The sequence below is a fragment of the Pseudopipra pipra genome, chromosome 2, assembly GCF_036250125.1.
Source record: "Pseudopipra pipra isolate bDixPip1 chromosome 2, bDixPip1.hap1, whole genome shotgun sequence".
NCBI lineage: Eukaryota > Metazoa > Chordata > Aves > Passeriformes > Pipridae > Pseudopipra > Pseudopipra pipra.
Genome location: NC_087550.1, coordinates 20,583,421 through 20,604,300, shown reverse-complemented (window position 1 = coordinate 20,604,300; position 20,880 = coordinate 20,583,421). Strand labels below are relative to the sequence as shown.

The following is a 20,880-nucleotide window of genomic DNA, read 5'->3' as shown; positions in this document are numbered from 1 at the left end:
GCCTTAAGCCACAACCCTTTGGCTAGCTGTGAAATTTAAAGTTGAACACAATAAAGATGTTAAGGCATATCAACTCAAGCATATAATTTTTAAAAATAAACACTCTACAGTTATGGCTGTATAATCAGACTAAGCTAGCAGTAAAACACTTGCTTAAGTGCCTAGCTTCATTAAAAGGATAAATCTGGAATAGAAAAAACATGTAAACAATCTGTTTCTTCCTCACTATGTACCATACATTGCTTAAAATCTTTCAAGAGCCAGAGCATCCACCTTCCTTCCTGAAACATTTACTGTTAAGTTGAACAATACTTCAGGGAACTACATACTACTACCTTCGGTCCAGTCAGAGTTGGTGTGCCCCAAACATGATACAGTGAGCTAAGGTAATTTCCATTTAAAGCCAACTAGGCCTGTGAGAACACTGGACATGAGCTGCTGTAGAAATACAATACTCTAGCAGCCTGCAGTTACCAAACTAACACAAAAGAACGACATTGCTGTTTCCACTCAGCTGTTTAATTCTACACAGAGGTGGGAAACAGTTTTTAAATGTACATACTCAAGGTTTGCAATGTATACAAGCAGAAGTTCAAATAATCTTTAAAGTGAATGTAAACAAACCAGTTAATTCTGCTTGTGGGAATTAAGTGTTCAGTGGCTGCAAAAGAGCTTTGAAGGATGGCAAAACCTTCTCTTTCAAGTGTAGTAGTAGGTTCCCATCTCAGTCAAAAAAACTGTTGAACAGTAATACTCGAGAACAAGATCAACCTCCCTTTTGTGTTTATATCCATTTCAGATTTCAGTCATCGCTAATACTGTTGGAAGGAGCTTCTGTCCTGTTATCCAGCATGGGTAAAAGTGCAAAATTCCATTGGAAAGGCACAGTTAGTTGAATGCTCTTGAGAGCAAGGACAGCTTTTCTAATAAAGTAAGGTTTACTGTCATTATATGTGAATGAAAATGGTACAGAATAGACACCTAATAGACTTTACAGTGCCTTGGTTCACTTCAGAAGGTTGAGGATGCACACAACCTGCCTGTTCTATAGGGGCTGGTCAGCATGAAACTCAAAGAACAGTCACTTGTGTAAACTCTATGCAAGAACATGAAGCTTTATTTATGAGAAAAGCATGAGGTGACAGAATGTCTGTCTTCAGAAGGAGACCAATATGATCCTTCAGCATAAACACTCAAAACTGTCCCACCGCATCAGAGGTGAAGAAAAAAGGATCTAGAACATTGTCCATTTCTGTAATTCTTTACCTCAGGTCAACCCATTAAATTCCTTGGTAGAGAAGGTCGTATTTAGGAATGTTATTGGGATCAATAGGACTTCTCACAATGAGCTTTCCGCGCATTGCTCCACGGTAGATCACTTCAATCAGATCTATAAAGTCTTGCTTTGTTTTGAAGCTTCCTACAAATTTGGTATGATCTGGAGACCTAAATATAACCATAAGATAAAGGTAGAATTATAATGTTAAAGTGTTCAAAGCAAAAACACCTAGAGACATGAAAATATGTATGACGACATGAGGGGTTCTGATCTGGTCATGCTGAAAGAATGAACACCCTGTAATGGCACAACCAAGCCAGGAATATACTGGGACCTCCAAAGCTCAAACAGGTCCTCAAACAGGTCACATCTCAGACTTTAACCATTTTTTTACTATTTTTGCAGAGTCAGGCATATTTGACAGTCAACACCCACTTACTGCATCAGAGCATATTTCAAAATGCTTCTCTATTTTAGTTTCTTCTGGCTTCCCACAGAGTTCTCAGTGCAGATGCTGGTAACAACATTGTAGGTTTTACGTGTTCCCTTCCCATGGTAACAGAGAAAGACTGATTGTTCTTACAAACATAACAGAGAATGCCAGGAAGGATGACTCACCCATAATCCACCTTTATGTGTTGTCCATTGAAGAAAAACACAGTAGATGGAATGTAACTGATGTCAAAATACTGGGTGTACACTGGGACCTTGTTCACATCCACCAGGTAAATGACTGCCATTTTACTTAGGTCATGAGCTGTTTTTGCAAGCTGAAAAGAGTGAGAAAAGTGCATGACAAATGGACTGAGACGCAAGAGGAAAAGAGGCTGGCAAGCTTGATAAAGCCCATTTCTCTTATGTCTTATCAGTTTAAGCAGGGCTAGAATATCATGTCTTGTCTACCTCAAACACTTTTTACACCCAATACAATAATAACACAAACATTTACTTGCTTTTCAAACCTTTTTATGAATATAGTATAATTTCATTCTACATTTAATTGTCAACAAGTTTTTCATGAGGCACCATACTAGCCAAAAGCAACATATGATATTCCCCTGTATGCAACAGCTGTATTTGTGGAGTTCATAAAAAAAAAAAAAAGAAATTACTCTTACAATATCATCGAGCTGCAGACAAACAGCATCGTTATCTCTTCCAAAACGGAGAACCAAAACCTTCTCAGCCACACCTTTTATTGCCTGATCCACTTCCCTCTTCGAGGTCAGTTTGGGCAGCAGAAAACTCATCACGACAGATCACTGCTTCCAGCTAAATCCCCACCTGACAGCTGGGGGGGGGGGGGCGGGAAACAACAGAAAACCAGAACAACGCACCATCAAACAACAACAACAACCACCTGGGACAAAAATAAGCGAAACTTCTCCGCGGTATTAAATCAAAAAAGTTGGAAAAAAAAAAAAAAAGAGAGACAGACTGGGGAGAGAGGGGGCGAGAGAGGGGGCAGACAAGGAGAGAGGAAGAGAAATCACAGACCACCACGCTGAGCTGACAAACCCCTCGGGTCCCAGCGTTTGCCTCACGCCCCAGTCCCAGACCAGCGTGGCGGCGGGGCCAGACCCTGCCCCGCATCAAGACCCCACCGCGCCCCCGGGATGGAAGACGGAAAAGCTGGGATCACCGCACGCCGCAGGCCCCGCCGTGGGGACGAAGGGAGCCCGGAACGGTGGGCGCGCAGCCGCGGAGCGCGGCGGAAGGCCAGGGGCACGGCACCGCGATCGGGCCGGGCCCGCCGGGCGCAGGCGCAGCGGCGCCGTGAGGTGAGCCCGGATGGCGGCGTGGCCGGAGCGGCCCCGGCGCCCACGGTGACCGCCGGGTGCGCCCAGAGCCGCCGCGGTCTGCCCGGCCTGCCCCGACGGAGCTCGGGCGGGGGGGAGCGCGGCCGGAGCTCGGGCAGGTGTTTCTCGGTGCCCCGGAGGCCGCGGTGCCCGTGGGTCCTGCCCAGCGTGGGGAGGGCGCGCCGGTGTTCTGGGGAGGGGAGAGGGCACAGCTGGGTCTGGAGGGTGACCTGGCGTGGGTAATCGCTCGGGTGATCGTGGCTGGTTTAGGAGTTGTTCAGCAGCGGGCCGTGCTGCTCTGGAAGAGCCGCATGACTGCGTGCCCTGGCCTAGCGTGTCCCCCTACGGGCAGCCTCGTTAATGTGAATAAACATCTAAAGAAAGGGTTCCAAGAGGACGGAGCCAGGCTCTGCTCGGTGATGCCAAGTAATAGGACAAAAGGCATTGGGCAGAAATTGATGCACAGGAAGTTCCTCTTGGATATGAGGAGGAACTTCTTTACTGGGTGAGTGACAACGCGCTGGAACAGGTTGCCCAGAGGAGGTGTGGAGTGTCCCTCACTGGAGATACTCCAGAACTATCCGGACACAATCCTGTGCCACGTGCTCTGGGATGACCCTGCCTGGGCAGGGAGGTTGGACCAGATGACCCACAGTGGTCCCTTCCAGCCTGTCTCAGGCTGTGATTCCGTGTGTGCGCAGCTGTGCTGGGGAAGTAAGAAGAGTTATTCAGTCTCTGAAGTTTCAGTAAAGGGCTTTTCTGTGCCCGAGATTAGTTACGGTGAAGCCATGCTTAAAAAGAAAAAAAAAATTTATGTGTTACAAATCTTAAGTTCTTAAAAGAGGTTTAGATTGAATCTTGCAGTAATGATGTTAGTGTGAATGTTGGACACACTGGAAGGTAACTTGGCTCTATCAAAAGCTGTCACCAAGTGTTCTGATTGTGTAAATCTGGTGTTTAAATATTGATTTAATTGAAGCTCCAGTAATATAAGTTAATTGAGGAACTTATCCCTTGATTTCTCCAAGCTGGACAAAATACTTCTTTGATTATTATTTTTGGCAGTAGGTTTAATGGTGACATGTAAAATTAGGAACATCTCTATAGTAACACTTCTCAACTTTCACATTGTTAGGTTGGTTGTTTGTTTTTGTTCCTTTTATCTTAAGAACAGTAGTAAATGAGAAGTTGGTCACCAGTTTGACCAGTTACTGTATAGTAAAAGCAGGCCAGGTTATGTCACATTTCTTAATACACAGCTCTTTCTGTGCCTCATCTGAGCAGGTACTTATATATAACCCCAAAATTAGATTTAACTTGTTCTTCTGTACATCAAATTATTTTTAGGTTATTAGGGAGATCATGGATTTTGTTTTCAAAATTTTGAGCTAATTTTAGTTTTGATCAAATCATGTTTTCTCAAGCATTGAAACTTCACTGATTTTAGTTCTGTAGTGTTGCATAGGATAAAGAAAATATTAAACAGTCTTGGGTGGTTTTTTTCTGCAGACCTTTCGCATTTAAATACAAATGCATATGAAATTAATGGGGCTGTAGGGTTTATCTCCTTAGCTTTATGTGCCAATACCACCTTAATGGGCAGTTTAGTAAAAAGAAAAAAGATGGCCCTTTCATATACTGGTTGCTTATTCTTCCATTTCTTCTTTCTCTTTTCACAGCACAGATAAATTCGGTGTATAAAAATATTTCAGGTGTCTATGCAGCATTTCACTGACCTGGGTTGAAAAGGCTCCTACTCATCATATGGTACAGAAAACCTGGTACAGATCTTGGACAGTACTTGGAGGTTGTTTGACCACATTTTGAATTGCAGTAAGTATAGCTGTTTTAAGCAGTAGTGTCACACATACTGTTTTTATTTAGGAAACAGTAAAAAACGTAATAGTGGAAAAAGGAATTTCTAGTATTCTCCAAGAATTAAGCTATTGTCTGTGTTGCTAAGAATAAAAATTAGTGCATGTTTTCTTTGTGAATTCTGACAAGTTGTTTTTCCTTCTGTTGGTGTTTTGCAGATAAGTGTTTGAACACAGCACATGTCTAAGTATGCAGTCTGCTAATATGCTTCTGAAAAAAATAGTAAGAAGTTCTGTCCTTCCAGTTGCTGCACAACATGGGATGAAAAGGGATTTGTTTCCACTCAGTAGAACTCTGAGTTTATCACTTTGTCTGAAGCAGGACAACTCATGCAAACCCTCAGAAAAACTAGATTTAGATGCATGGAAGAAGGTAATGAAGTCTGGGTTGCAAGAAGAGGTCAGTGAGACGGTCTCTGAGCCTCAGGAGCTTTCTGGTTTGGCTGCTGCACGTGAGACTTTGGAGATGTGGAGACTAGCTGGCAAATTAGTTCCAGAAAATGTCAGTGAAGAACAGCTAAAAACGTTTATGGAGTGTCCTTCCAAGTCAGCCAAAAAGAAGTATTTAAAGTTTTTGTATCTCAAAGAACTTTACAAGAAAAATGACAAAAGAAAGATGGAAGAGAAAAGGGAAAGGAAGCTGGAACCACAAGAGCAAACTTCAAAAATGGATGAAACCAAAAAGAGTCCATTTTTATCTTTGTGGGCCAGCACTATGGATAAAGCCTACAACTGGAGGGCTGCTCAGTCCATGGTCTTTGGCCAGCCTCTGGTATTTGACATGTCTTACGAAAAAGAAATGTCTGTCCGAGAAGTTGCAAACACAGTGAAACAGTTGGTCCAGAGCGAAGGCTGCAATCGAAAGGCTGTGGATCCGTTCCACATCCACTTCTGTAACTTCAAGGATGATAGCCTCTATCATAGGGAATTTCTTAAGCATTATAAAGAGGCATGGGGCAAGCTGCTTATCACTGTGACAGAGCAGTGCTACACAGAAGTCTTTCCAAGGGATAAACTCATCTACCTGACAGCTGATTCTCCCAAAGTGATGAAAACATTTGATCACGATAAAATCTATATTGTCGGGTCGATGGTTGACAAGAGCATAAAAACAGGAGTCTCTTTAGCACGGGCGAAGCGACTGGGATTGGAGACCGCAGCCCTTCCGCTGGATAAATACTTGCTTTGGAATACTGGTGGCAAAAATCTTACCCTGGATCAAATGATGAATATTTTATTAACCTTGAAAGATACTGCCGACTGGAAGAAGGCTCTGGAGTTTGTTCCAAAAAGGAAATATCGTGGCTTTGTAACCAAGCCTGTAAGTGAACTGAAAAAAACCTTAGACCTGCTGAACACGCTTAAACTTGGAAAGAGACAGGAAGAAGTACAAAAGCGATTTGCCAAGAACTACCCTAAGAAGTATAAACTAAAGCAGAAGTAGAGTGATGGAAAAGAGAATGACTTTTTTTTTTTACAGGCAAACTGTGCCCTTTAATGCTCCGGTTTCTTGGGACATTTAAAACTCTGTTCAGCTCTTTATCTCAAAACATGTCTTTGTTGCTTAAGTTTGAAATGACTGCTGTTAGGGTTGCCTTTTTTTTTAATTACCTTAGTAGTCCAGCTGTTTAAATTTATGCACACATTATTGAAATTATGTAAGAGAAATGAGATAATATGTTCTAAAAAAATTACTCTGCACAAAGAATATCAGTCTGTTCTGTTGAACCATGCTGGGACAAGGGTGATTGTAACTGAATGCAAAGGTCATTCTTCAGAGAACACCTCCCTGCTTTGGATTTGCAGTGGTTGGAGGCTGTCTATAGTTTTATACTAAAAAGATTACTAAGATGAAGTAGAAGAGACCTCCCCATTACTTCCTGGATCTTCTTTTGATATGCAGATGCATTGACTTTTGGATGCTGAACTAAAAACAAATGGGTAAAACCTTGCTTGAGTTTGTGGAGCTGCCCATTTTATTTCTAGATGTTCTGTCTGGCACAGATCAAGTCCCTGTTTGAAAGGAATAAATCAAATTTCTTGACCGTGCAAAAAAAAATAAAAAGCTTTTATCCCCAAGTGCCTGTGTTTTCAGGCCATGTAATGTAAATTTCCCACAGTGCTGGAACTTTTGAGGTGATAAAATGTCCTGTTAGTATTTGAGGAGGAGAGACCTTTCTGTCTGGAGCACAAGAAGGGTTTTAAGGGGTGCTTAAATTGTTAATTTAGTCAACTACCCTAATGCTTGAAGTCAGTGATGGCAGGTGGTGAGTTTGGTCCTGAAAATTAAAAAAACTAGGAGAGGGGAGTATAATTTCACAGAGTAGACTTCAAATATACCAGGTGTTGGTGGTGTGCACTCCCTGTCTCACCTCTTGGTACACATCGTTTCGAGGGGGGAATTTCTCACCTCTTAGTACACATCGTTTTGAGGGGGGAACTGGAAAGCAGAAGATTCTCTACTCCAATACTGCCTCTCACTGCCTGTGAGGCACAGGAGTCTCCAGGCATGGATAACCCCTGGTTCATGGAAAGACCTGGTTCCTTTCAGCTGCCACACTTGGGCAGCCCCTTTTTCTTCACAGGAGAAAGAGACAACATGGAGCTGCTGCATGTCATAGAATGATGGAATGGTTTGGGTTGGAAGGGGCCTTAAAGAAGTTCCAAAACCCCGCTGCTTGCTGGGTACCATGACCCTCCTGTCATTTGCTGTTTGCCATACAGCCTCTTCTGTGACTGGTTTGCACACTGGGGAGGGGAAATGGTGTCACTGCTCACTTGAGCTCGTGTTACAGTCACAGAATCACAGAACGGGTCAGGTTGGGAGGGATCACCGTGGGTCATCTGGTCCAACCTCCCTGCTCAAGCAGGGTCATCCTAGAGCACGTGGCACAGGATTGTGTCCCGATGGTTCTTGAATATCTGCAGTGAGGGAGACTCCACACCTTCTCAGGGCAATGTCCCAGTGCACGCTCAGGCGCACAGTAAAGGAGTTTTTCCTTAAGTTGAGCTGGAACTTCCTGTGCCTCAGTTTCTGCCCGTTGCCTCCTGTCCTACTGCTTGGCACCGCCGAGCAGAGCCTGGCTCCGTCCTCTTGGCACTTCCCGCCCCCGCTGCCCGTAGATACTCATACACCCCGATGAGGTGACGAGGGCACGATATTGGTGAAACACGGACCGTAATCGCTAAACCACGCGCGGCGGGGAGGGCGCGCCGGTCAGCGCGGCAGCGGCCGCGATTCCTCCACACGCCTGTGACGCAGCGGCTCAGCTGGCGGTGCCGGGGGCTGGCGCTCCCCGCGAGGGAAGGAAGGGAAGGGGAGGGGAGGGAAGGGAATGGGAGGGGACCGGAGCCCATCTGCGCCCGCCGGGCCGTCCCCGCGCGCCGCAGGGGCGGGGCCCCGCGGAGGGGCGGGGCCGGCGCGTGGCGCGTGCGCGGCGCGGGAGGCGGCGGAGGCGGGGGAAAATGGCGGACGGCAGAGCCGAGGGGGAGAAGGCGAAGCGGCCGCAGCCCGCAGGAGGTGAACATGTAGCGCCTCTCGCCGCGGAGCTGTGGGGTGGGAATGGCGTCCGCGCTGGTCCCGCAGGGGTGGGGAGGGCCCAGGAGTGCCTCCCCCGGCCGGGCGGGCCCGGGCCGGGCCGTGTGATGCCCGGCCCTGCGGGGAGAGGGGGCGGCCCGGGCCTGAGGGGGCTGCGCTGGAGGATAGGCCGAGTCTGGGCCTGCTGTCCTCAGCCTTACAGGCACTTTTGTAAAACTGTGACATCTTCTCCACGCAAATGTGCTATTTCTCTCTGTTAAAATTACGCGGGATACTTATGCTGTGTTTTGAGAGAAATTCGGTTGTTGCTGCCTGCAAGGATGAAGACAACACCTTAAAGCTTTACTTTTAGCAGCCGCGGTACCTTTTTTACATATGAGTACAGTGAATATTCCTTAATTGCCTTTTTAAGCATCTTGGGGTTTTTTTGCTTGGCAGCAACCTGTAAGTTTATGGTTTGGTTTTATAGTATTTATATTGTGACTGGACAGCCTTGTCTTTTCTGCACTATTCGAAAATTTTTAGTGGGATGTTGCTTTTCTTTTTTCTTCCCTTGATTTAAAGTTGAGAGGATAATGTCTTTTCAAAGATAAAACTTTTTTTTCCTGGTGTGTTTCTATTTGTGTTGTAGTTGGGTTTTGGTGGTTAAATATATCTGTAGACAGAGGGCATTTCTTTGATCTGCTGAAAAATTAAATCAGGCTTGTAAACCAGTTAGGACAGCCTCAACAGTGAATGTTATTTCTGATAATCACTGACATTTGAACAGTAATACTTGATTTTTAGGTAGTTCCTTGACTCTTGGTTCTCTGTTGGTTTTTGGTGGGCCTTTGGGTTTGTTTTTTTGGGGTTTTTTTGTGTTAGTAGTACAGTATCTGGAGAGCATCAGTAATCCTTAGTGCCCTGTGTGCTGTTTGGTGTGCTGCAACATGGTCTTAATGAGTTATGGTACCTTGGCCCTAAGGAAGAATAGTTAGCTCTTGATGATTTTTGAAAGCAGTTTGGAATCTTTAGCCTTTGCCAGGGTTAGTGGGGTTTATCTTAGAATTAACTTAGTTGTGTCTGGTTTGTTCCCACCTCCACCAGTGGTCGCACTCCTGGAGACAAGAGATCCTGGAATGCTGTGCAGCTGGCACTGTCAGTCTTGTCACTGCAACCACCTGGAGAGTGGAAGTTGTGCACTCGTGTGGTTTGTTACACATGAGTAAAACTCCTCTGTGCAGTAGGACAGCTTTTTATTTCTGTGATCCACAAAAACAGCACCGATCAGTCTAGTTTTGGAAATAGTGCTAGTGCTTTCTGTAGGTGAAGTGTGATCTCCTTGATATCTCTAGGAAATAATAAAGAAACCTTAATGTTTTGGAATATATATATATATATGCATGCATTGGCATGGGAGAGACCTGTTTCATGGTTAATATGTCTGCATTTCTGTTTTCTGCAGAAATCAAACAGCACAGCAGCTCCTTGCCCACCTTCCCAATTGTCCTGTGCCCCTTACAGCTCTGCAGTTCATCCTACATCAAGCCTAGTAGAAGTAAAACTCAGAATGCAGTGATAGGAGCTAATTTTGAGAGAGATGCTCCTTAAAATTTGGTGAGAAAACAGATGTGAGTAGGTTGTGTTAGGCTTCACCTTGTGCTTAGCAGTATTTGAGAATTTTCCCTTAAAGAAGTAAGCTTCAGTGTAATTAGCTTCAAGCTAGCACTAGTTTCAGAACCTGGACTGGTCCTGTGTGCCCTGAGATTTGGGCTGCTGTGGATTTTGTATATTATGAAAAAATAGACTTTTAGGCCCATGGTTCCAGCACTTTTAAGGCCAGTGAATCTCCTACCTACCCTTGAGTCACATTCTCTAGTGTACCTAGGCTAGACTTGGAATATTCTGTTTAATGTAGTTCCATGGACTAGCTGTAAAGACCTTCTAGTCTTGCAGATTGCTGTTTGGTAAACTGTGCTAAGTCAGGTACGAGTACCCAAGGTCACTTGTGTAAATTTTGCTTGTTTCTCTTTCCTTTTTGGTTTTTTACTGTTATATCTATGCTTTCTGGGTCAAATTTCTAGTGAAGCTGATTAAAGTTACAAAATATTTTTTGTGATCTGCCATATTTCCAAAGGCGAACAATAAATCTATTTTTGTTTCAATCACTTATCTTGATAGCTGGAAGAGTGGGGTAGAAATGCTGCTGAAATGGTATATTCTGCTGCTTATGATTTGGGGAATAGCAAATACATGTATATAGATGGTTTCCCTAGATTTCCTGTGTCCTGATGTTGTTTGCTGCTTTTTTTTCCTCAGAGCTACAATATTGTTGACCTCCAGTTCAGACTTTCTTCTCTCCCATTGCTCCATCTTACTTAGTAGCTTTTTGCCATTACCTTTTTTCCCTGATGGTCTGAACTTGCTGTGCATGGAATGTCCTATTCTCCACTTGATACGATGACGAACTGGTGCTAACTCCAGTTTTTCTTAAACTGTTACTGTGAGCACTTCCCTGTCCATTCCCTAATGTGTGTTGGGGTTTTTTTTTCCTCCTGCTACTGCAGGGGTTTGCTTATTGCAGCAGCAGGGAAGTGTCTTTTTGCTGAAGCATTTACTATGTTCAGTATGAGTTTTCCAAGGACACCTTTGTCCCTTGGTGTAGCTGAAGAAGCTGATAATGTAGGAATGGAAATGTTACTGGAGTGTTTTTTAATCTGTGGTTCACTGTTCAGCTGCTATGTTTTCCATGACTTTATACAAACCTAGAAAAGGTGAAATATATATATATATATGTTTTTTTAGTGCTGATTCCTTCCTCAAGCAGAGCTTGGCAGATTTATTACAGATGAGATGCGGACAAGCAGTGACTTGAAAGATGATTGAGACAGCCGGCCTCACTGCAGTCACTCCCATGGTTTTAGAGTTGTGCCAGACAAGCCTAGAGACTGGCATGGACATGATTTTGTAGAAATTTAGTAGAATTAATTTTAACTTAGATTATCTACTCTAGATTTGGAATTGGGATTCCAGTTATCAAAGCTTATCTATGGCAACTTAAAACCCTAAAAAGATTTAGTCATCTACATGTAATTTACTACGTGAACTTTGACTTCCATACTAAATAAAAGAGATGGTGCTTCAAGATTGTTTTCCTGGCTCATACAAAAGAAGTTCTTTACCAGTAGTGGAGTGCTTGCAGTTTCTTCTCCTCTTTGTGTTTTGCTGTCCACTAAATGTACATTGGTGGAAACTGCTGTCACTAAAAACACCTTACCTATTGCACCCAAAGTATAATGCTTTTTGAGGTTGCTGCTCCCATCAATCTGCTCAGTAAAAGTAGCTCATCTTGGTAAGTTGTTTCGACTTCACCAGGACCTGAAGAAGAGGCAGAAAAACCTGTGAAAACTAAGACTGTTTCTTCCAGTAATGGAGGAGAAAGTTCGAGTCGCAGCGCAGAGAAACGGGCAGCTAATGAAGAAGCCGAAGACTTCACCACAAAGCCTGCTCCTGCCAAAATGTCCAAGTTTGGATTTTCCATAGGCAGTCAGACAACAAAGAAGGCATCTGCAATATCCATCAAACTAGGAGCAAATGTAAGTTGCCCAAGGGCTTTTAATTTTAGGGAAACTGAGGCAAAACGGGTAGCACTTTGGGAAGGCTTCCTCACAAAGGGAAACCTTGAATTCCATGAGGGTAACTTGGATAAAGTTTAAGCAGGCATTGCAGGGCCTACTAGTTGTGCATGTGTAAGTACTTCAGGGTGATTAATAACAGGTCAGTTGTCTTAGGAAGCAAAAGACTTGATTGAAATGAACTGTTGATCTTTGAACATAGAGAATAATTTCATAATGAGATTTGATAAGTCTGGAATAATTTCCTGAGGGAAATGAGCAGACTTGTTAAACTGCTCAGGCTACTTTGAAATGAGTGCTGGGAACCTCATGCTATAGGATGCAAGAAAGCATCTCTTAGATGGCTTAATAGGTTGTCTTCCACTCCAAAGATCTTATTCTGGACGGGGAAGTACAGTTGATTTTTCATGACTTTGCCTGTGCTTTGCAAGGTCAGTGTGATTCATTTGTACTTTATGCAAGACACGAGGCTTCGTTACATAGGTTGCTAGGAATTCTGATGCCCTTTATTGTCCGGTACAAGGTATCCTTGTGCTTGTTTAGATGTGAATCTGATGAGTCTCTTTACTTCAAAAGCAGTCCTCTATAGCTTGGGCAAGGACAAGCCTGGCACTGCCTCTCCATCTAATACAGTTCATTTACGTTTCCTGCCTACCACTGTGATGGATACATTATAAATCCTTGTCTGCATTAAATTCAAACTGTAATCATGAAAGGCTTGCACCTGCAGTGCCAGCATTCTACAGATCTGCAAAAGATTAAAAGAGTGCTCTGTTACTTTGAGATGGGAGATGTGGGCTGGCAGCGTTCTAGGGTATGAATGCAATCAGGTCAGCTCAGACTGAGGAAGAATTGACAGAGCTGCCTTCTCTGAGCCACCAGCATACTTCAGTTTCTTATGTCAGAAGATGCTTGCAGTGGCAATAAATTGGGCTCAGGATTTCTGGCTCACTGCATTTAGTGGGTGACTGACAGTGCACCAGATGGGACAGTGCTGAAACTTATCCTGTTTCTTTCCAGTCATTTTTAGTCCCTTAGAACATTACCCATTCCTGCGGAGCAGATGCTTTAAATATGGTACGGTGTTCTACTGTTGTACACTGTCAGTAAAGAACAGCTGTACACAGTTGCATAAGGACTCTGCTGCAGTATCAGCTTCTATGAGTATATATTAAATAATCACCAATAAAGTAAAAATGGAGAAAGCACTGTATGTGATTGGTTTAGATAATTGGTAGTACTGTAGAAGCAAACTGTTACTGGTGACTTGGCTCTTAGTGGTGTCAAAACAACTTTTGGTACTGCTGTTGTATTACTTGTAACAGTTGTGAGTTTGACAGCTTCCTACACTTTTAAATGGAGGAAGGTTTTTATTGGAAATAAAAATAATACTTTTCAAAGGAGCTTTATATTAATTGGCCTGTGTGATACACACTGATGCTCATTTGAAAGTATCAAATTAAGCCAAAAAGCTGTTATATTGTTAAAATACCAGAGAATAAACATATTCATCTTTCTGACATTGATGGATAAGAATACTCCAAAAGAATAATGGAAACAGTGACATAGTAAAATTTTGAATACCACAACTTACCCAGGATCTTTTTAATTGTTCATGTCATGCACCAGTGGCTGAGTAGCCTTGCAGTGTGCTAGAAAGTTAAGACCTGCTTGTGGAGAGCTGTAATATGAAAGGGCTGAGCTTGCTCAGAGTGTATCATACTTAAACAAGCACTCATTTTTCCTTTTTTGTTAGAGAAACCTTTATGTGCTTGATTCAAAGAAAAACTTTTCCCCCTGATTGCCCATTTCAGTGAAGATGTTTGACTTCACTTACCAAAATATTTTAAAGGCCAAGGGTAGATTTTTTGAGTTAGTAGACTTACTTTACTTGTTTATTTGGTCTTTTTCAGAAACCTAAAGAGCCTGTTCCAACCCTGGCTCCAAAAACCCTTTCTGTAGCAGCAGCTTTCAATGAAGATGAAGATGTGAGTAATAAGCCAGTGATCAACACAAAATACCATTGGTGTGGGAGGCAGAGAGAGTGGGTTCTTTAAAGTTTTCTACATAAATGTCAGGAATTTTCAGCCCAGAAACATCTCTCTTGTTTCTGCTTAAGAATGTACAACTTTGTAGCTCTGTGTTGGTTCAAGAAGTCATTAAAGTGCTGATAACTTTTACCTGAAAATGAGATGCACTATATAATTTGAATTAAGGATTGTTTTTTCTGGGCTTAATAAAGGGGAGGTGAAGGAAAGTCGTGCTTCTGGTTTGCTAAATATCTTGTCATGTCATAGATATCTTGCTCCTTCTTACACAGAGGTCAACAAAGGAATTTGTATTTCGGTCTATAACCTTGTAGAACCTCTGTTCTGTCCCAAGTCTCTTTGCTTTCCTGTGGGGCTGGAGTCCATCCTTTATCTTGCCAGGCATTTGAAATGTTCAAAGGCAAGTGCCCAGCCATGCTCTGACCTCCTTTCTCTCTGCAGAGTGAACCAGAAGAAATGCCTCCAGAAGCCAAGATGCGCATGAAGAACATTGGAAGGTAGGTCAGCTTTTAACTGTGGTTTGGAGAGAGGTGAGTGTGTGAGAATGACACTGACCTCCTCCACAGGTCAGATCTTGCAGATGTCTTAGAAATACAGGAAGATAGAATGGGCTCAGAAATTTTTCTTTCCCGGAAACGGGAAAATTTTCAAGTGTTGTGTCTGTAGGTTAAAAGTAGTACATTTACATTTGAACTTTGAATCTTATTTGCTGCCTTTGTGATGAAGAAATTGATTCTGCATTAAATAGAAGCTTGTTCTCTTCTTGGAAAGGTAATGGGTGGGAGTTCCTGCTTGCCACTATGTATCTTTCTGGTTCTCCATTTTGTAAATTGCCTTGAAGTAGGGCAGTCTGGTGAGGTTTTTTAACTTCTGTACAAGGAGAAGATGTGAATCATCTCTTTCAGAAAGAAAAAAAAATTGTTTATTTAAACAAATATATGTAGTTCTTCTGCTTGCTACAGATTTGAGTAGAGGGCCAATCCTAAAATTAATAGGGACCTTTTCAGAGTAGGCTTTGCTTAAATTAGGGATGAATTTTAGGAATATGTGTTTTAAAGATGTTTATCACGATAGACTGCTTTTAAAGTTAATCCATCTGGAGGTTTTCTACTTTTGTGGGGGTTTTTGTCTCCAGTAGCAAATTTGGATCCTCAGTTTTTTAATCCTTGCGAAGAATTCTTCACAGCTGCAGCAGTTACTGCCACTCCCACCTCCTGCTGCCCCATCTCATTTGCTCTGTTTTGAGATGCTGTGGAGAGATCAGTTCTGTGGCCAGTTTCCCGTTGCTGATAGAGAGGACTCCTGATGTAACAGAAAGAAACGTGTGGTAGTTTCTGGCAGCAGATTGGACTTGAAATTGGTGTTTTCAGTGTCACATTGCACAGACTGCTGTAGTTGAGCTGACTTTCTTAACTGTCCTTGTTTTACTTTTTCACAGGGATACACCAACTTCAGCAGGACCAAATTCCTTCAATAAAGGAAAGCATGGATTTTCTGACAACCAGAAGCTATGGGAACGAAATATAAAATCTCATCTTGGAAATGTCCATGACCAAGAAAATAACTAAATGATGTGGATTACAAGTTGGGTGTTTGGGGGGAGGGGAGGGTGTAACGTTAAAGGAACAGTTTCCTTTTTTAAGAATGGTATGAGACTATCTTTGGAGCCACTTTTTTAAGATTTTGAGTGGTACACTAATAAATTAGTTTGAAATTAGAGGTAATTTATGTTTTCTATACAGATTTCAAGGCATTTGCTAATTTTGTAGTTCATGTGATTAGTTTCAAAAGGTTACAGATAATAAAGAAATTGGAGTGGTACCTTTTTAAGAATTTTTTTTTTTGGTCAGTGATTAAATAAGGTGGATGAAAAAGGTTACTGTCTCTTTAATCAGGTTAAAATTGAATGCCCGTGCATTCTCACTTCTGGCTCCCTCTTCATAACAGGAGAAACAGTTGACTTCTAGGAATTCTGCTAAAGAGAGAGCATTGTTTTGTGCTAGAAGTGTTACTGGACTATTAATTTGAATATAATCTACACAGGAAATAATAAGAACCTGGATTTTTTTTCTCCCTGCAGTCACCTTTTTGTTAAGTCTCCGCAAAGTAGGAATTATTTGCTCTGAGTGGCTCTGGTAACTTAGTTCTAATTTTGTTTTAAACTTCATGTAGGATGTGTAACCTTCTGTGGCCTGTTTCATCCTAAGGAAATGGGCCTTGTCTGTATATTAGATACAGTCTGTAAAGAATATTCACTACAAAGGTAAATCAGTATTTTCAGTGTGCTCCTCTTAAATCATTAGCCTTGAGTAGTGCTTGTTAGCATTTCCTAGTGGTACACGAAAGCCACCACCAAAAATACAAGCTAATGTACATTAAGCTTCACATTTGGTTGAAATATTTTTCTTTACTATGCCTAGAAGGAATAAAAGCCACACCAAAAATCAGTAACTCACTGCTTAAGTATGAAAAATCCAAGATGCACTTTCCCTGTCTTGCCATTTAAAACAAAATGCCTTGATGCTATGACCTCAGTGGACACTATCAGGTCAAAGAATGCTCTGTCTGCAGTTCTAATGCTTCTAACAAGTGTGGACTTCAGAAATAAAACTTGACCTTTTCCTGCCTGTCTGCCTTTTGCAGTGATTTTCAGCCATGACATTAGTCTGGTCAGTTTAATTTCCTGGCTTTCATACTGCAGAACAGTGCTGTAGGATTTTAGTAATGACTGTCTAAATTTTAGTCTAATCTAGATTGCTTATTTTTAAAACATTGTACTATCAGAACTGGTTAAACAAATTTATCGACAGCAACACCACCACCTGCGTTCCCCCTACCCCAAACAAACAGAAGGTTTTTTTTTTAAACTCAAATACCTGATAGTGTCAACCCCTAAATTAATTTCAGCCAGGAACTGGTTGTAGAATTCAGTATACAAATTGCTTTTATCTTGCCTCTAAAACCTTCGTACTGAAGTTGAACCTGCAAGTGCAGAAAGGAGAGTGCATCTTGAAGTGTATTTTTTTATTATTATTATTATTATTATTATTTTAGGAAAGCTCTGACCACTTAGACTTTTGAGTTTGTAAGTTCTAAAAAATATTTTTTTGTATTTTTGTATTGTATGTGTAATCTTTTTTCTTTTGAAGTCTGATGCAGTTGAATACCTGTAACTGTTTTCTTTAAAAGCCTTGTTATAAACGTAACATAAAAATGTATACATTATTTTTTTTTCATAGCAGAAATACTTGTTTTTTTAAAACAAAACACACTTTCAAAACTGACTTTCAGGACTTCCAAAACAGATTTGGGCATTACTGGAACTAGGCAAGGCAAACTTTTCACTTATTTTCATCACATGTGGTTATGTTTGTTGAAATAAATCCCTTTAAGATAGTGGTAATTCATAGTGAACAGCTATTTTCTCGTGCTCCTTAGTAGTTGCTCCATATTATGTTGATCACTTGTATTAGGAAAAAAGCAAAACAGAATTTTGAATAAGAAGATAGCTTGGAGATCTGGTAATTTTTTAGTTGACATACCACCACTGTCTTCTACATCTTGGGCTCAAGTAGACACTCATATGCAGAGTTTCCTTGTACTTCAAAATCATTTAGGAAATTGCCAAGCAGAAGAGCAGACACACTAGGAAATACCTTCCATGCCAGTGAGAGAACAAAAGTTATATTTATCTATCTTACTCCTATGGTCAGTAAATAATTATAGACTGGGAGAGACTGCAGAAGCTTCTAAAGCTCAGTGATCCTGCCTCACCTGATGCAAGTGTTCTCTTCCTGATGCTTCATGGAAGAGAATTGATCAAGGTGGCCTCAGTCCCTGTAGGACTTAGTGCCGGACAAGCTGGATCTTGTAGCTACGAGATGTCTGCTGGTGTTTAATGTCTGATACTTGAAAGAACAAACTGATTGACCTGAAAGGCAAATGTTACCTAGGAATTCACTTGAAGCTGTGGGCTCTTGTTAGAATATTAGAATAGTCATGGTCTTTGTGTGCAGAGAGCCTCTTTTTTTCCTTTTTTCTAAGAATGTTGAAGAATCCTGAAACTCCTGGTAAACTATCTGATTTAGCTGTCTGTAAGTGCTTCCAGGAGGTGTGCTGAGACCATTAATTTCTTAGAATAGCAAGGTATGTATAGCTGTCAGTGGTTGAAATGTCTATCCATCTAACTTGTGTAGTTTTATCTCAGAAGGCTTATGCTTGCTTAGCAGGAATTGGCACCTGAGCAGCCTGCAGAACATTGAAGACATGAGGTGATGTGAGGAGTTACCTGGTAACCTCCTCTGTGCTACCCTGCAGCTGGGCTGTTTTGGGCCTGCTGCGTTGTAAATGAATCCAAACTCATCTAATGCTAACTATATTAAAATAAAAAAAAAAAAAACCCAAAGAAAAAGAACCAAAACAAACAAAAAAAGGCAACAACCCCCCCCCCCCCAAAACCCAACCCCAGAACAGTGCAGTGTACTACTGCTGGCAGTGTTTCAGGCAATCCCGGGTGTAGCTGCTTGACTAATTTCACTCCTTAGAGTGTGGGAGGTGCACTGTCCAGATTCTCAGAATCAAGATTTTAGAAGGAAGAAGTCCCAGCCAGCGTGTCTCTAAGGTGCCATTTCTCAGGCTCGTGCCATGTCAGGGATGGCCAGTCACAGGATACACTGACCTTTACCAAAACCAACTCTCTGTGTCCCACCGTGAGCGTCACGGCAGCAGCCACAGCTGCTGCCAGATGTGCTGTGCTCCGTCTCTGTGTCTGCCGGGTTTGCAGAGCACCCCTTGACAGGACTGTGCTGAGCTCTGTGTGCTGGCTGTGGCTTTACCAAAGTTTGCTTTGTGAAGAGACTTGGAGGAAAAGTCAGCTTTTGAGAAAAGGGCAGTCTCTGCTTCCTGAAGAGGCAGATGGGTTTTAAACTATTGGAAATCACTGGCGTAAGTACAACTGTCTAGAGTAAGGTGAGACACATCTGTTTGGAGAAGCAGCAGAGTTTTAAGAAGGCTTTTTTTCTCTGTAGTTAGCAGCCCTAAAGGCTGTTCTGCAAAAAGGTTGGGGTTTTTTGAATTCATTATAAAATTACAAACTGAGGAATGCTGAGCAGTCCTGCCCTTAAGCTACAAAAGGGAAGGTAATGTTCTAAAACTACGATAATTTGTTGTCTAGTTCCTCTGGCAAGAGATGGAAGAACACCATAAATATGGGACAATTAACAATTTGCCTTTTACTGTATCCTGTAAACATTCCTTATTTCTTCTGGTTTTATTAATGAAGGGATCTCCTACTGTTCTGTAATTTTGAAATACTGGCATCTTATATAGTGCTTACCTAGGAAAGCTGCTAGTATCTAATAATGTGGAGCCACTGCCTCGGAGGAGAAGTGTAGTTATCCATGGAATTAAAAGCATGAAACGAACCGTTACCCTTAAACTCTGGATATAGCATGTTCAGTTTCTGTTTATGAACCTTCATTTAACAGTTTGCAGTGGGGGGAGTCCGAGCAAGATTTAGTCACCAAAGCAAATATTTAGACTGCAGCACACGCCTTTTTGAGGTCTGGACACTTCCAAGCCAGCTGCCTTCAGGCTGGGCAGAGAGGAGGGAGGACTGGCAGTGACTGTCAGCACTGCTAAGCAGAGTATGAACCTCTTGGTGCGGTGTTGTACAGTGAGGTCTTACAAACATCTGCTAAGCTTGTGTAGTTCATAAATCTGGTTTTTGGGATTGGATTTCCTGATGTGACAAATGCACAAATGGAGCAAGAGCTCCACTGAAACTTGAAGTCATGAGCGTATGTTGATGTTTTCCTGGCAGCACAAGTTTATTAATGTAAAGGTAATGCAAGTTCTAATAAAAACATCTCTCCTTTTCTCCCCCAGCCTCCCATAATTAGTAAACATAGTAGTCGCACAAACCATGTTGGCTGATGCTCAGTAGTTACAGAATCACAGCTGTGCCTCTGTGAAAGAAGTGTGACTGTGGTGGCCCTCCCTGTTCACAGGCAGACCAGCTGCCACTGTCTAGAACTGCAGTAACAGGCAGTTGTGAAACTGCAGCCTGTCTCAGGGTGTGCCTTGCTTTTGTTACTTCGATGCTTGTTTAAGAGTCCTGTTCACGTGTAAAATTTAAAGCCATGACAAGAGCTCGGACTATTGCACATCTAAAAGCACCAAATCATTCAGCAATGCTGTTATCATCTGTAAGGCAAAATACTGCCCCTTGGACAAAACTTTTCCCAGGGGAGGAAGACCAACTTACTTTCAGCAGAGCCCCTTCAAGGTCACACTAGATTTGTCAGCATGTTCCCCAACAGCCCTGGGCCTGAGGGTGACAACAGAGTGACCAGGGGCCTCTCGCCTTCCACAGCTGGAACTCTTCTGCACAAGAATAGGCCTTGGTAAAGAACTGCTTGAGAGCTGCTGGGTTCCACCCCACTGTCAGCAGCAGCTCTAAGACTGGCTCCTGAATGTTACCATAATATACACCCCTCCAGCGCTGTAGAAATTCACCATGCTTCCTTTAACAGCCAGGAATGACAGTTCTAGCTCAAGTAGAAACAAAGGGGGGTGTGAAAATTATCCACACATCACGTGGCTGTTTTGCATCTATGGTTGCATCCCTGTGGAAGTAGGGATTAGTAGTAGTAATTCAACAGTAGGCTACGTTACTCCTTCAGCACTCAGCCTTTGAAACCTGTTTTTGTTTAATTATATACTTGCCT

The 20,880-nt window shown here is 42.3% G+C and overlaps 3 protein-coding genes across 12 annotated transcripts; 2 read left to right on the top strand and 1 right to left on the bottom strand.

Moving 5' to 3' along the window:
• Window positions 1-1,099: 1,099 nt before the first annotated feature.
• On the bottom strand, window positions 1,100-3,036 carry TXNL4B (thioredoxin like 4B). Of its 5 annotated transcripts, none has more exons than XM_064644218.1 (4): window positions 2,922-3,036; window positions 2,398-2,570; window positions 1,898-2,049; window positions 1,100-1,446 (listed from the first exon to the last, which is right to left on the bottom strand). In XM_064644218.1, the coding sequence occupies exons 2-4, from the start codon at window positions 2,527-2,529 to the stop codon at window positions 1,281-1,283; spliced, it is 450 nt and encodes a 149-aa protein (XP_064500288.1). In that variant the 5' UTR covers window positions 2,530-2,570; window positions 2,922-3,036; the 3' UTR covers window positions 1,100-1,280. The 5 variants fall into 5 exon arrangements, with proteins under 5 accessions (XP_064500288.1, XP_064500292.1, XP_064500289.1 ...); XM_064644222.1 differs by having other exon boundaries at window positions 2,927-3,008; XM_064644219.1 differs by lacking the exon at window positions 2,922-3,036 and adding an exon at window positions 2,777-2,915.
• On the top strand, window positions 2,997-6,660 carry TRMT10C (tRNA methyltransferase 10C, mitochondrial RNase P subunit). 5 transcript variants are annotated; one of them, XM_064644213.1, is made up of 3 exons: window positions 2,997-3,060; window positions 4,758-4,911; window positions 5,112-6,660. In XM_064644213.1, the coding sequence occupies exon 3, from the start codon at window positions 5,143-5,145 to the stop codon at window positions 6,394-6,396; it is 1,254 nt and encodes a 417-aa protein (XP_064500283.1). In that variant the 5' UTR covers window positions 2,997-3,060; window positions 4,758-4,911; window positions 5,112-5,142; the 3' UTR covers window positions 6,397-6,660. The 5 variants fall into 5 exon arrangements, with proteins under 5 accessions (XP_064500283.1, XP_064500280.1, XP_064500279.1 ...); XM_064644210.1 differs by lacking the exon at window positions 2,997-3,060 and adding an exon at window positions 3,069-3,116; XM_064644209.1 differs by lacking the exon at window positions 2,997-3,060 and adding an exon at window positions 3,070-3,230.
• A 1,700-nt stretch (window positions 6,661-8,360) lies between these two features.
• PCNP (PEST proteolytic signal containing nuclear protein) lies at window positions 8,361-20,032 on the top strand. 2 transcript variants are annotated; one of them, XM_064644194.1, is made up of 5 exons: window positions 8,361-8,472; window positions 11,897-12,065; window positions 14,018-14,092; window positions 14,594-14,649; window positions 15,591-20,032. In XM_064644194.1, the coding sequence occupies exons 2-5, from the start codon at window positions 11,988-11,990 to the stop codon at window positions 15,718-15,720; spliced, it is 339 nt and encodes a 112-aa protein (XP_064500264.1). In that variant the 5' UTR covers window positions 8,361-8,472; window positions 11,897-11,987; the 3' UTR covers window positions 15,721-20,032. The 2 variants fall into 2 exon arrangements, with proteins under 2 accessions (XP_064500264.1, XP_064500265.1); XM_064644195.1 differs by having other exon boundaries at window positions 8,403-8,472; window positions 11,845-12,065.
• The last annotated feature ends 848 nt before the right edge of the window (window positions 20,033-20,880 follow it).

Excerpts from the sequence above, each read along its gene's own strand:
- TXNL4B (XM_064644218.1), bottom strand. The coding sequence starts at position 2,529 with ATGAGTTTTCTGCTGCCCAAACTGACCTCGAAGAGGGAAGTGGATCAG. Across the intron at positions 2,050-2,397 it reads GTCTGCAGCTCGATGATATT|CTTGCAAAAACAGCTCATGA; the intron begins GTAAGAGTAATT and ends CACTCTTTTCAG. Across the intron at positions 1,447-1,897 it reads CACATAAAGGTGGATTATGG|GTCTCCAGATCATACCAAAT; the intron begins GTGAGTCATCCT and ends GGTTATATTTAG.
- TRMT10C (XM_064644213.1), top strand. The coding sequence starts at position 5,143 with ATGCAGTCTGCTAATATGCTTCTGAAAAAAATAGTAAGAAGTTCTGTC.
- PCNP (XM_064644195.1), top strand. The coding sequence starts at position 8,418 with ATGGCGGACGGCAGAGCCGAGGGGGAGAAGGCGAAGCGGCCGCAGCCC. Across the intron at positions 12,066-14,017 it reads CCATCAAACTAGGAGCAAAT|AAACCTAAAGAGCCTGTTCC; the intron begins GTAAGTTGCCCA and ends GGTCTTTTTCAG. Across the intron at positions 14,650-15,590 it reads CGCATGAAGAACATTGGAAG|GGATACACCAACTTCAGCAG; the intron begins GTAGGTCAGCTT and ends ACTTTTTCACAG.